Source organism: Danio rerio, chromosome 5 (genome assembly GCF_049306965.1).
Source record: "Danio rerio strain Tuebingen ecotype United States chromosome 5, GRCz12tu, whole genome shotgun sequence".
Lineage (NCBI taxonomy): Eukaryota > Metazoa > Chordata > Actinopteri > Cypriniformes > Danionidae > Danio > Danio rerio.
The window spans coordinates 3802772-3817500 of NC_133180.1; the positions used below are offsets into that span (position 1 = coordinate 3802772).

A 14729-nucleotide genomic window follows, 5' to 3' on the forward strand; every position below is an offset into this window, starting at 1 on the left:
TAAAAAGATTGTAACAGTTATTTGTTATTTATTAAGAAATGTATCTGTACTGTATATGACATGGGCCTGTTGGTTAGAACGTTTCTGTAGTGGTTTGAATGTGTTAATTTTAAAAGTAGATTTAAAAAAAAAAAAATTAAATAAATAAACAATATCCTACTTAAATAATAATAATACAAATAACAATATTCATAATAATAATACAAATAATAATAATAATAATACAAATAATAATAATAATAATAATAATAATAATACAAATAATAATAATAACAATAATACAAATAATAATAATGATAATAATAATACAAAACAACAACAACAACAACAACAACACCAATAATAATAATACCAATAATAATAATAATAATAATAATAATAATAATAATAATAACAATAATACAAATAATAATAATAATGATAATAATAATAATACAAAACAACAACAACAACAACAACAACACCAATAATAATAATACCAATAATAATACCAATAATAATAATATCAATAATAATAATAATAATAATAATAATAATAATAATAATAATAATAATAATAATAATAATACCAATAATAATAATATCAATAATAATAATAATACTAATAATAATAATAATACAAATAATAATAATATTACAAATATAAATAATAATAATAATAATAATACAAATAATAATAACAATACAAATAATAATAATAATAATGATAATAATAATACAACAACAACAACAACAACAACAACACCAATATTAATAATAATAATAATAATAATAATAATAATAATAATAATAATAATACCAACAATACCAATTATAATAATAATAATAATAATAATAAAAATTAATAATAATAATAATAATAACACCAATAATAATAATAATAATAATAATAATGCCAATAATAATAATAATAATAATTAATAATAATAATAATAATAATAATAATAACACCAATAATAATAATAATTATAATAATAATTATACCAATAATAATAATAATAATAATAATAACACCAATACTAATAATAATAATAATAATAATACCAATAAGAAAAAAATACCAATGATAATAATAATATTAATAATACCAACAATAATACCAATAATAATAATACCAATAATAAAAATAATAATGATAATACCAATACTACTACTACTACTACTAATAATAATAATAATAATAATAATAAAAATAATAATAATAATAACGATATTAAGTAGAACTTTTTAAATGTCTTAATAAACAAGCCTATTGTGACTTAGGCATTCAACCATTAACGATTTACATGATTTATATATGAGATTAGAATACGTGTAGCTGAGTGGTTTTATGTGAAATATTGTCAATAGTATTTGTAAAGGAAACACAAATAGGTCCTATATGTGTGTATATATTTCAATTAATATGAAATCTAATATTGGATTTTTTTTTTAAATGTGTGCGTGTAAAACAATATCATGAGCACAATAAGTGATATTTTTTTCTTTCTCTAAAGAAGTCGTTGCTCTGTCCTATTTAGAGCATCATTATGGGTCTTTTACGTTATAATTAATGTGGCTCAACCGATGATCTGTGACAGAGAAACTACGGGTTTTGGGAAACACTTTTCACTACATTGTTCATTTCCCAAACGATGCATCATACTATGATTGTTCAGCCACGAGTTACGTCGTTGTTTGGGAAACACACCCCTTATTTAAACATCTGTCTTCAACAAAATAAATGAACTGAAGAGAAAATAAACGATTTGCTGAAGTTACTAGCAGAATTCTTATAGTTGTTGTCCACTAACCATGAGTGTGAATTATTTTAAAACATTCAGATGATCAGTTTTAATCAATATTTGCATTATAACAATTCAAATCATACACAATTAACAGATAACTATTGACAATATCTACTCAGAGTAATAGTTAAACAGCATCTAGCAAGACAGTAAAGCTTGATAAATGAAAGCAGCGAGAAAACATGGTAAAGGAAAAGGGTTAAAGTGGATCTGCTGAGTGTAAACGCAAGCGTGTAGTAAAAGCATTGAGTGTGTGAGAATACGACGAGCTAGTTTCACTTCCGGCTCTCTGCGGTTCAGTTTCCTGGCACACTGAGAGCGCAAAACACACACAGAAACTCTAAAAATAAAGAGCTTCCTGTAAAACTCTCACCTCTCAAGTGTGTATAACAGCCAAATACGCTTCCCGGTTAACTTTAAAACACTTTTAACTCACTAAAAAGCCAATTAAACACACTGCAATGGGATTAACAGCTATCACAAGGAAATCCCAAAGTGTCTAATAAGAGTACAGCATGATAGTATATAGTGTAGTATGAATCAAACTTTGGGAAGTAGAAAGATTAAAGTGTATTTTCCTGTAAAGGATTGATGATGAATGTTTATTTGCAGCGCTGCAGGTCATTTCTAAAAGTTGTCTGTGAGCTGAAACTGTGAGAGAAATAACTGAACAGTGTTTGAGGAGTGTATGAGAGCGGCTGTGAAAACCTGCAGTCTACAGTGGCCTGAATAACCTTTAAGACGCACTCAAAACCACACACACATGTGCACACACACATACACAAGAACACACACATATGCGCACACACAAAGACTTATAAACAAACTAACACAAGCATAAAGACAAACACACATACAAACACACACACACACACACACATACGCGACAACACACACACATATGCGCACACACAAAGACTTATAAACAAACTAACACAAGTTTAAAGACAAACACACACACACACACACACACACATACGCGAGAACACACACATATGCGCACACACAAAGACTTATAAACAAACTAACACAAGCATAAAGACAAACAAACAAACACACACACACACACACACACACACACACACACACACACACACACACACACACACACACACACACACATACGCGAGAACACACACATATGCGCACACACAAAGACTTATAAACAAACTAATACAAGTTTAAAGACAAACACACACACACACACATACGCGAGAACACACACATATGCGCACACACAAAGACTTATAAGCAAACTAACACAAGCATAAAGACAAACACACATACAAACACACACACACACACACACACACACACATACGCGAAAACACACACATATGCGCACACACAAAGACTTATAAACAAACTAACAAAAGCATAAAGACAAACAAACACACACACACACACACAGATAAAAAACACACACACATAAACAGAAAGAGCGCGCACACACACACACACACACACACGCACGCACGCAAACACACGCACACGCACACACACACACACAAACAGATAAAACACACACACACATAAACAGATAAAAAACACACACACATAAACAGACAGAGCACGCACGCACACACACACACACACATACACTTACAAACAGATAAAAAACACACACACACACACACAGACAAACAGATAAAAACACACACACATAAACAGAAAGAGCACGCACACACACACACACACACACACACACACACACACACACACACAAACACACACAAACAGATAAAACACACACACACACAAACAGATAAAACACACACACACGCGCACACACACACACACACACACACACACACACACACACACACACACACACACACACACACAAACAGATAAAACAAACACACACACACACACACACAAACAGATAAAACACACACACACACACACACACACGCACACACACACACACACGCACACACACACACACACACACACACACACACACACACACACACAGACAAACAGATAAAAAACACACACACACACATAAACAGACAGAGCACACACACACAAACAGATAAAAAAACACACACACATAAACAGACAGAGTACAAACAAACAAACACACACACACAGGCACATGCACACACACACAGATAAAAAACACACATACATTAACAGACAGAGTACACACACACATAAGCGAGAACACACACATATGCACACACACAAAGACTTATAAACAAACTAACACAAGCATAAACACAAACAAACACACACACACACATACGCAGGAACACACACATTTGCGCACACACATACTTATAAACAAACTAACACAAGCATAAACACAAACAAACACACACACACACACACAGATGGACAAACCAACCGACCAACAAACCGAACACACGAAGACAGATAAACAAACACACACACACCAAATGGGTGCTAAGAGGGCTGTTTGCGTGTGTGTTTCTGATACCTGCATGCAGTCCAGTGTGCTCTGATTAGCAGCCAACCAAAACACAAACAAAAGACAGAAACAAAGAGAGGAGAGATCATGCGTTTGACACACACACACACACACACACACACACTCCATACAGCAGATATTAGCTGAGATTATCACTGCTGCAGACCAGGACCTGTAGAGCCGCATCACTGCTGAATGTGCTCAAACCCTACACTCCAACAATACAGACCCAAAATGAACAGTTGCCCCTATTCCCTTTCACCCATGAACATTTCATTCATGCCAATTAGACGCAAATAATGAGTAAGGACTGATGACAGTGTTGTGGAATTTAATAACGCACGCCAAATGGAAAGAAAAAAACTCCTGCATTTGGCGATTTTCATCACCAATTATCACAGCAGAACAGTTTCTCAAGCAGTTTGTGATGCATTTTGGAAACAGGAGATGAGCCCCTGGTCTAATGCGCCACCTGGCTTGAGAAACCCGTTCTTGAGACTTAGCACAAGTAATCTGACTGCCTCACATGAGCTATTTCAATCTAGATTCATTCCAAGATTACAGTGAGATTAATCTAGATGAATAATCTATTATTATAATTATACACAGATTAATGATTAGACTAAATAACTTATCTATGTCCACCTATAATATATGTATTCCCGGTAGAGCCCTGCATTTGAGCCCATCTTTTTGATGCCTCTAGGGCCGAGCATCAAGCCAATTTTCACGTCATACTGTAGCTAGCATACATATGGGGCTTCGGGCCTGCTTTAGAAAAAGTTGAATGTGTGTGTTGCATGTGTGTACTATGTGGGTTTATGTTTGGATATGAGTTTGCGTGTGTCTCTAGGCGTGTCTCAGTGTGTGTGAGTTTGAAAGAGAGTGTGCGCGCGCGAGTATAAACCTCCAATATTGCTTTGTCGTGCTATTAATACAGGGCTCGAAATTGCGACCATTTTGGTCGCATATGCGCCCGAAAATTAATCTATGCGACCTCATAATATATATGGGCGCATTAGTGCGACTGCAGATGATGGTTGTAGTGCGACCTGTTTTGATTTTTTGTAAAAACGTGCTGAATCGCTCTTCCCTGCCGCTATATTGGTTCATATTAGCTGTCAATCACTCAAGGTATCCCGCTGTCAGATGACAGGAAAGGAGCTTTTATGACCACGGGAAATGCAAACGGCTGAAGAGTAAAAACTTAAAGCACACAAGTTTGCAAACCCCACCTAAAGTTGAGGCGCAGATGAGAGCGATCATGACACGTCACGTGGTGAATAATGATCCACCAGCTGAGATCAATCGAGTACGCGCTTCTTGGAGAAGGCGCCCGAATCTCATGCGTTGCATTCACAGCGTGTTCAGCGCAAATGTCCGCTAAAAGTCAAATCTAATACTGTACATATAATCGCCAAAGAAGCTCGCCTTTACTAAGTTTACACTGAAACTGCGGCTCATAACAAAGACCGGTATTGCGCCGATGGTTAGCGCAAGAATCCTGCTCTGCCTGCTCATAAATTGGGTCGGCTGACTCGCCAGCTTTCCACTAACACAGAAACATGAAGACCATCCCAGACTGAACCTTTAAATTGACACAAACTGAAACCAAAACTTTTAAAGAGTGATAGAAGTGAGACTTTACTTACTTTCTCTTGTCTATTCTTGTTTGAGGTGTATAATATTTTTTTATTTATTTACTGATGACTGCTTTGCAGCTTTCAGCATTGAATTGAATGATTTATTATAATCTTTTGTTTGTTTTGTAGCAGAAATATTATGTATTAAATTGACATGCATATAAAAACAGCAGTACAAAATCAATATTTCTTACTGCAATGCTTCATTTTTGTTTGATGCAAACTATACAATTATTTTTCATAAAGTAACAGACTTTTTATAGCAGATAACCTACATTCATGCACATTCAAGGCAGCATCATAATGAGAAATGGAATTCATTGTTACTATTTTTGTCATTTTCATCATCATTAATATTCTATAATTATTAGACATTCATTTTAGAATTATTGCACACAAATATCAATGTCTTCGCAGCATTAGTTATAGTTGTTTCTGGTTTTTGTCAGTCCTATTGATGCTGTTTTAAAATACAATAAATCCCTTAAAAACAATTTGCAGCGGTGCTCATTCATTTTTGGTGGGTGCTCCTAAATTTTTTCTGGTGCTACTAAAAATTTTTTGGTGCTCCTCAATATTTGAAGTTGGGAGCACCGGTGCTACCAAGTAAAAAAGTTAATTTCGAGCCCTGTAATATTACCGTCTCCAACTTTTAAAAATATTTTGTGTGCATGTTGCATGTGTCTGAGTGTGTGTGAGTTTCAGAGTTTGTGTCTTTGAGTGTGTGTGCACGTTGCATGTTTGTGAGTGTATATGTCTGAGTTGGGAAAATGTGAGTGTGTATGTTTGAATAAGAGTTTGTGTGTTTCTAGGTGTGTGTGTGTGTGTGTGTGTGTGTATAAATTTTTTATTTGCTTTGGCACTAATTCAAGTAATATAACCCAAAGGTCTTTGCAAATAATAAACACCATTTTAATTTACTGCATAATAGTTTAAAACGTACCTAACCACGCGTTTCATTTGTAATCTTACACTGCATGTAAAACAGTGCTTAAAAACATTCCAGCAGTGAAACAGGGCCCTCTGCAGGCTGAACACACAATCATCAGTGATGCGGTTTGGAAAAAAGAGAGAAGAAGTGCATCACATCAAACAGGAAGTGCACACGCCGTACTATACCAGCTCTCGGTGCAACACAAACTGCACCAGATCCTGAGAAAGACACAGTTTTAGTTACAAAAACACAATCAGCCAGATAACAACATCCCGTCACACACATTCAGCTCGTTTAATACGACTCACCTCCAGCACCTGCACCACATTTTCATGCTCTCTTTTAGCAAATAGCTGAGCCTGTGGAGACAGAACATCAAAACACACACAAACACACACACACACATGAACATCTGATTGACCATGACAACATCTGCATAGCAGACCTATATCTCTGAGAAATCTGAGGAAACAATGACATCAACAGAATATCAGTTTACATGTAGTAAAGTCAGCATGTCGTTTAGAAGATGGGGAAAAGGTATGGAACAAAATCAATTCAATTCAGCTTTATTTGTATAGCGCTTTTACGATGTAGATTGTGTCAAAGCAGCTTCACTTAAATGGTCATAGTAACTGGATCAGGGTACTTCAGTTTTTAGTGTTTAAGTTCAGTTCAGTTTAGCTCAGTTCAGTGTGGTTTGTAGTCATTATTGAGAGTCCAAACACTGAAGAGCAAATTCATCGATGAGTAGCTCTTCAGAACCATGCACGCCAGTGGCGACAGCAGAGAGGGAAAAAATGCCAAAAGCATTGAAGTACAGCCCCAAATCAGGAAAAGTTGAGAAAAAAAGTAGTGATTTCTAAACTGACTTTGACGTGTATTTCACTGCAGACAACACAACAGACAGTAGCCCCTTTCACACAGTGATACCGGTAAATATCTGGAAAATTTCCAGAACGACTTTACCGGTATATTCAAAAAAGTGCTGTTCAGGAATTACGGACGTTACGGAATTTTTCCGGAAAAGAGCATTCACACATCCATTCCAAAATACCGGTAAATTCTGACATCATTTACATTTACATTTACATTTAGTCATTTAGCAGACGCTTTTATCCAAAGCGACTTACAAATGAGTCGCTTCATCACATCATTCACCACAAATGAGCTTTAAACGGCTGCGCTTGTATTTGTAAACATTTGACTAAATTACAAACTCTGTGGATGATCAATATTGTGAACAACTTTCGTAGGATCACTTTCGCATGTCGAGATGTTCATAATATGTGTGTGTGCAGGCGCTCACAGCCTGTTTCATAGGCACACGCAAAGCTTGAAGGTAAACAAACAACGGCTTATCATAAGCATCTCATCGATTATTATTTACACAGTTGGCATTAAGATGAACATATAAACGTTATCTGACTAACTTCTAGCAGCTAAATGTGTCTGGAAACATATTCAAAGGCTTTTATCCTCATAAACCGCGCGGACATAAATGCGTCTGACTGTTCTGATTGGCTAAAGTAGACGTCTCACGTCAGCACGTTCTAGACGTGCACGCGCTTATTACGGTAATCTTCCTTCTGCATTCACACAGCGCAGCATTCCGGCAAATTACCGGTAATGTTACAACTTCTCTTTCCGGAAAAAAGCCAGAACGAATTTACCGGTATTTTCAAAAAGGACCTGTTCACACATACAACCTTTCCGGAAAATTGCCGGCAATTTTCCTGGAAAGGTCTGCATGTGTGAAAGGGGCTATTATTTCATGTGTTCATCATGATTTTAATGTTTGTTTGTTTGTTTTTTCTCAAAATAAACTTGTAATCCAATTTTAGTTCTTGCAACATATTTCAAAAATAAAGTTAATAAAGACAGTAAAGCATTTATCACTTTGCAATGTTGCCGTTCCTTTTCACAACACTTAAAAGACGTTTAGGGACTGAAGACACCAAGTGATGTTTCAGGTGTCATTTTGTCCCATTCTTCCTGCTAACAAGTCTTAAGGTGGGCAACAGTACGGGGTCTTCATTGTCGCATTTTGCGCTTCAAAATGCACCACACATTCTCTATAGGAGACAGGTCAGGACTGCAGACAGGCCAGTCAAGTACCTGTAGCCTCTTCCTTCACAGCAGGACTTTGTAATGTGAGCAGCATGTGATTTTGCATCATCTTGCTGAAATATGCATGGGCGTCCCTGAACCGAAGGCAGCATATTGTGCTCTAAAATGTACTTTTCAGCCTTAATGATGCATCACAGAAGTGCAAGTTATTTATTTTTGCCAACGGCACTAACACAACCCCAAACTATGACAGATCCTGGCTTTTGGACTTGTTGCTGGTAACTACTTTTCCTTTCTTATTGGCATGCACAGATGAATTGTACACCACAAAACTAGCAGTGTGAGTTAACGAAATCAGCATTAATAAGAGTGTGTGCGGCACTGACCCGCTGGAGTCTCTTGATTTCATCCTGCTTGAATTTAAGGATTGCCAGCGCCTGTTCATGCTCCAGTTCCAGCTGCTGCCTGCGCTCGGTGACCTCTCGCATGTGCTACACACACACACACACACACAAACATACACATACACACACACTTAGACCACCAAATCATCTTCTTCAGTAGTTTTTTTTTTATAATAATTTTTTTTTTTTTTCACCTTTTATTGGAAAGAACAGTGGAGGTTACAGACAGGAAAGCATTGGAAGCAGAGAGAGGGGAAGGCTCGGCAAAGGACCTCGAGCCAGGAATTGAACTCGGGTCGCCGTGAGCACCATGGTGCTATATGTCGGTGCACTTAACCACTGGGCTATTGGCACCGACCTTCTTCAGTAGTTTCATTTCATTCATTCATTTCCTTTTCAGCTTAGTCCCTTTATTAAATCTGGGCTCGCCACAGTGGAATGAACTGCCAACTAATCCAATACAAAAACTACGGACAATTTAGTTTACCCAATTCCCCTATAGCGCATGTGTTTGGACTGTGGGGGAAACCGGAGCACCCGGAGGAAACCCATGCCAACACGGGGAGAACGTGCAAACTCCACACAGAAACGCCAACTGACCCAGCCGAGGCTCGAACCAGCGACCTTCTTGCTGTGAGTCGACAGCACTACCTACCTAATTTGCAATCCAACAATTTCTGTCATGTCAGGATCAGATTTTTACCTGTTTGTAAATAGTTTAAGGCCTTCAAAAGAGTCTTAATTACTTTTATTAACTTAAAAAAAAGATGCATCCATTATTTTTTAATATCAATGTTCATTTCATATTTGTGTCTTTTTAGACTCGGATATTTGTACAGTATGAATACCCTGTAAAAGGCTAGACAGTAAACATTACTTTAAGTGCACAAGATAAAATAAGCAACAATGTTGATTTTTGAAAGCAGCACAACAAACACACCCTTAAAGAGATAGCTCACTCTAAAATTAAAATGCTCTTATTGTTTACTCACACTTAAGTGGTTCCAAACCTTTATGAGCTTCTGTAGAACACAAAAGGAGATATTCTGAAGAATGCTGAAAACCTGTAATCATTGACTTCCATAGTAGGACAAACAAATACTATGGAAGTCAATGGTTACAGGTTTCCAACATCATTCAGAATATTTTCTTTTGTGTTCTACAGAGGAAAGCAACTCCTGAAGGTTTGAAACAAGTAAAGGGAGAGTAAATGATGACAGAATTATTTGTTTTGGGTAAACTATCCCTTTAAACTCAACAAGACTACGCCCCTTTTTGGTAACTCAGCTACTTTTACGAGACACGCCCCTTACTGCTGATTGGCTCCAAGTGTGTTTTGGCACTCAGTCTGACACTGATCAAAGAGTTTTTCAATATTATTATTATTTTATTATTAGATTTAATAATATTTCAATATTTTTTTAAATATTTCTTAGTGCACCTTTAATGTCAATAAAGTTTAGTTAACATACATAGCTTTTTATTTACATCAAACATGCACCAAAATTGGGACTGAAATTTGTATTTACAGTATATACAGTTAAAGGCAGAATTATTCACCCCTCTGAATATTTTTACAGTAATTTCTGTTTAACGAAGATGTTTAAGATGTTTGTCAACACATTTCTAACCATAATAGTTTTAATAACTCATCTCTAATTACTGATTTATTTTATCTTTGCCATGATGACAGTAAATAATATTAGACTAGATATTCTCCAAGACGCTAGTATTCAGCTTAAAGTGACATTTATAGGCTTGACTAGGTTAATTAGGGTAAAGTTAGGGTAATTAGGCAAGTCATTGTTTAACAGTGATTTGTTTGTAGACTATCAAACAAATATTGCTGAAAGGTTCAAGACACCCTGGAGTACCTTTTGTTTGAATTTTAACAGAATTGTTTGTGATGAGCATCAGTTAAGACAACGTTAGCACCTGTTAGCTTTATCCTGCGGTCACACTAGAGTTTGTGTGTGAAATTCTGTATTATGTCACTACGAAAAGGGGCGGGATTAAACAAGATGATTAGACATTAAAAAAAGAGATTGATTGATCCATGTTTTAAATTTCTGTCCAGCAAGGTCATGTTTTGATCTTGGAGTGGTCTCACGCAATCATGTACTTCAGTTTCGCAGGTCAGAGTTCACCAAGCTTGAACTTTCCAATGCAGCGAACTGTGAAAACTTGTTGCACAAGCTTGCGTTTCCGTTCTGATGCATTCAGGGCCGGTGCTTCCATAGAGGCGACCTAGGCGGCCGCATAGGGCAGCAGAATAGAGAGGGCGGCGTCCCCGAAACTACCCTCACCACCCGAGCCCTCATCCGCGTCTAGGGTGGCAGAATAGAGAGAGCAGCGTCCCCGAAACTATCCTCGCCACCCGCGCCCACAATTATATCCGCGTCTAGGGTGGCAGAATATAGAGAGCAGCGTCCCCGAAACTACCCTCACCACCCACGCCTCAGTTATATCCGCGTCTAGCACGACAGAATAGAGAGGGTGGCGTCCCCTAAACTACCCTCGCCACCCGCGCCTCAGTTATAGCCGCGTCTAGCGCGACAGAATAGAGAGGGTGGCGTCCCCTAAACTACCCTCGCCACCCGCGCCTCAGTTATAGCCGCGTCTAGCGCGACAGAATAGAGAGGGTGGCGTCCCCTAAACTACCCTCGCCACCCGCGCCTCAGTTATAGCCGCGTCTAGCGCGACAGAATAGAGAGGGTGGCGTCCCCTAAACTACCCTCGCCACCCGCGCCTCAGTTATAGCCGCGTCTAGCGCGACAGAATAGAGAGGGTGGCGTCCCCTAAACTACCCTCGCCACCCGCGCCTCAGTTATAGCCGCGTCTAGCGCGGTTTCACTTTAGGTTTGAGGGCGGCGTGACTGTCCTTTGCCTAGAGCGGCAGTTCAGCTTGCTCCGGCACTGGACGCATTCATGTGCGTATAAATGGAAGTCTATGTGGAGTAAAGTGCAGTGTGACCGCAGCCTTAATTGTGGGGGAAAAATAGAACATTTTAAGCTTTTTGCTTTCCAAAGGCAAAGCAGACCTGCCAAGATGTGAGACCTAAGGACTGGGTGAGACTGCTTCTGCACGGCACAGGTCGTATGTGTTTGTTTCCATGATCCACGTATGAGGTTTGTTGCATGTGTCTATTTCCCCGCACTGCTGTCAGGGCACATACAGCAAAGCTGTTGGTTTACAGCAAGCATTTTTGTCAGGAGAGCTGTATGAGAATTGAAGAATGGCGGACTTCGTTTTTTATCCGTTAAGTTTGTTACCATTCAGACACGTCGCCTCCATCTGTGCTGCCGTGTTCGCCATGTTTAAAATCCTCCAGATTACCGGCAGGGCTAATGGTTGGAATAGACAGGGCAAGAGACCTGCTGCACTGCTATCCACTGTGGCTGCATTCAGACCAGGGAATTGAGGAGGAGAGAAGTCCTCCTCATTTATATTGTTTATATAAACACGATTATCTTTATGATGATATAACAGATTGTGATTATGTGTATATGAAATTACCAATAACAAACATTACAGGGCATTAAATTACTGTTTATTTCTTTGCATTTTAACTTGGTAAACTATAAAATCATGGGTCTCCTCACGGTTTGTGTCTCATTTTGTGAGCCGACTGACAACAGTTGTTCGCTCTCCCCTTTCTGCACTGATCTGCTGGCCACGCCCACTCCACCCTCCATTATTAAGCATTTTTTGAGAAAAATCTGAGGTAGACTTGAACCGAAAAAGGGGGGTTTCATGGCCCTTTAAGGGGGCTAATAATATTGTCCTTAAAATGGTTTTAAAAAATTAAGAACTGCTTTTAATCCAGCCGAAATTAAACAAAGAAGACTTTCTCCAGAAGAAAAAATATTATAGGAAATACTGTGAAAACTTCCTCAATCTGTTCAACATCATTTGGGAAAGATTTTTAAAAAAGTTCACAGGATGGCAAATAATTTTGACTTCAACTGTATAACATTGATTACTGAAACACTGATCGTGTTTTCATACAAAAGTGAACATTTATATATATTTATTTTTTTTAAAACTTCTGTATTACTTTAATTGATTACTATTTCAGTGCTTTATTAGAACTAACAGGTCTCCTAAATTGTGAATGCAGTGTCTGTAAATGTACCTTTAGGACCTGCTCTAGGTTCTCCAGCTTTGCACGGAGTCGCTGGTTCTCCTCCAGAACTGAACTATGCTGAGCGCTCAACACACAGAGCTGTTCCTTTAGCTCCTCATTTTCAGCCCGAGACTGCAGAGAAGCACAATCACTGTCAGTATGCAGAGATTCAGCCGTCTGTTTCAATACCAGTACACCTTTCACAGCTCACTATGGACTCTTTTCACCAGACTGCTATCAGAATTTCTGCATGTTTCAAGGCAAATTTAAGACTTTTAAAGACCTATTTAAAAACATTATGAATGAAATTTCTGACTTGAGTGTTATAGACTGATTTCATGCGGCCGCCATTTTCAAAAGCGAAATCGAGGCTGCCGTGGGAAGAAACCCGGAAGTATCATTGGGACTTACATAGGAATGTTGTGTAGCTGGCTGTTTATCTTATCAGCGAAGATAAAGTGACACAATTTTATCATTTCTCCGCCTTCCGGGTGACCCGAAGGTCCGTTTTGAATGAATGGTGAATGTAAAAAGGGACATCAGAGCTCATTTTCAGCTAAGTTAAGGGAAATGGCACTAGTTAGCTAACGTTTTCTTTCCCAAACACACGTTTTAGATGCCATTTATCAAACTAGAGTTAATGAACTGATTCTTTCACTATATTAGACTCGTCATGATACTGAATTAAAAGAAAGACCGGCAATTTCACGCTAACATTTAAGGCACTGTTGATGGCGTTCTTAAACAGCGCTGATTTGCCATTGTGTTCACGTGTTCAACAGAAATGATTGTGATTGGCCGAGAAGGTCATCAGTTCACCCACCGCTGTATACTGAGCACAAACACAGACGAGCCGAGCGATCTGCTTGATGACTCGACTGATCTTGACGGCTGCTTCGCGCTCCAGTCCGTGTATCTGTGTTTGCACCGGGTGAAGAGCGGTAAACTGAGTGCAAACCAAACACAGATACACGGAGACTGAAGTGCGAAGCCGTGAAGATCAGTCGAGTCATCCGTGCTCAGCAGCGCTTCCATGTTAGCGGGAAATAGCCGGGTTTAAAACTTCAGTACCAGGACAACACTATTACAGCCGTGTGAAATAAGCACATAGTAAGGAAGATAAACCATATTGGTAAATAGAGTCAATAAATGTAACTTTTATTAAACTTTTTTTTTTTTTTTGTAGACGGATTGTTGGAAATAAATCTGTCTAGTGTGTAAGTGTAAGAGTGTTTGACCTGGTCAAGCAGCTGAGCCTTTCTCCTGAGGAGATCTGCCTCCTCTACTAACAGCTCATTTCTGCTGCGCTCGTCCACTAGCTGGTTCT

The 14729-nt window shown here is 38.0% G+C and overlaps 1 protein-coding gene across 40 annotated transcripts in view; it reads right to left on the reverse strand.

Moving 5' to 3' along the window:
* The window catches only part of tspoap1 (TSPO associated protein 1), a 258828-nt gene that overhangs the window by 75471 nt on the left and 168628 nt on the right, over positions 1-14729 (reverse strand). For 26 of the 40 annotated variants that reach the window (XM_073951847.1, XM_073951852.1, XM_073951845.1 and 23 more), the window contains 4 exons: positions 14641-14729; positions 13412-13534; positions 9258-9362; positions 7110-7160 (listed from right to left, as the gene is read on the reverse strand). The exon at positions 14641-14729 is cut by the window's right edge and continues 1 nt beyond it. In XM_073951847.1, coding sequence (XP_073807948.1) covers positions 7110-7160; positions 9258-9362; positions 13412-13534; positions 14641-14729 — 368 coding nt within the window. Of the gene's footprint in view, positions 1-4233; positions 4255-6986; positions 7020-7109; positions 7161-9257; positions 9363-13411; positions 13535-14640 lie in introns of all 40 variants that reach the window. The other 14 variants (XM_073951843.1, XM_073951849.1, XM_073951828.1 and 11 more) reach the window with 2 other exon arrangements.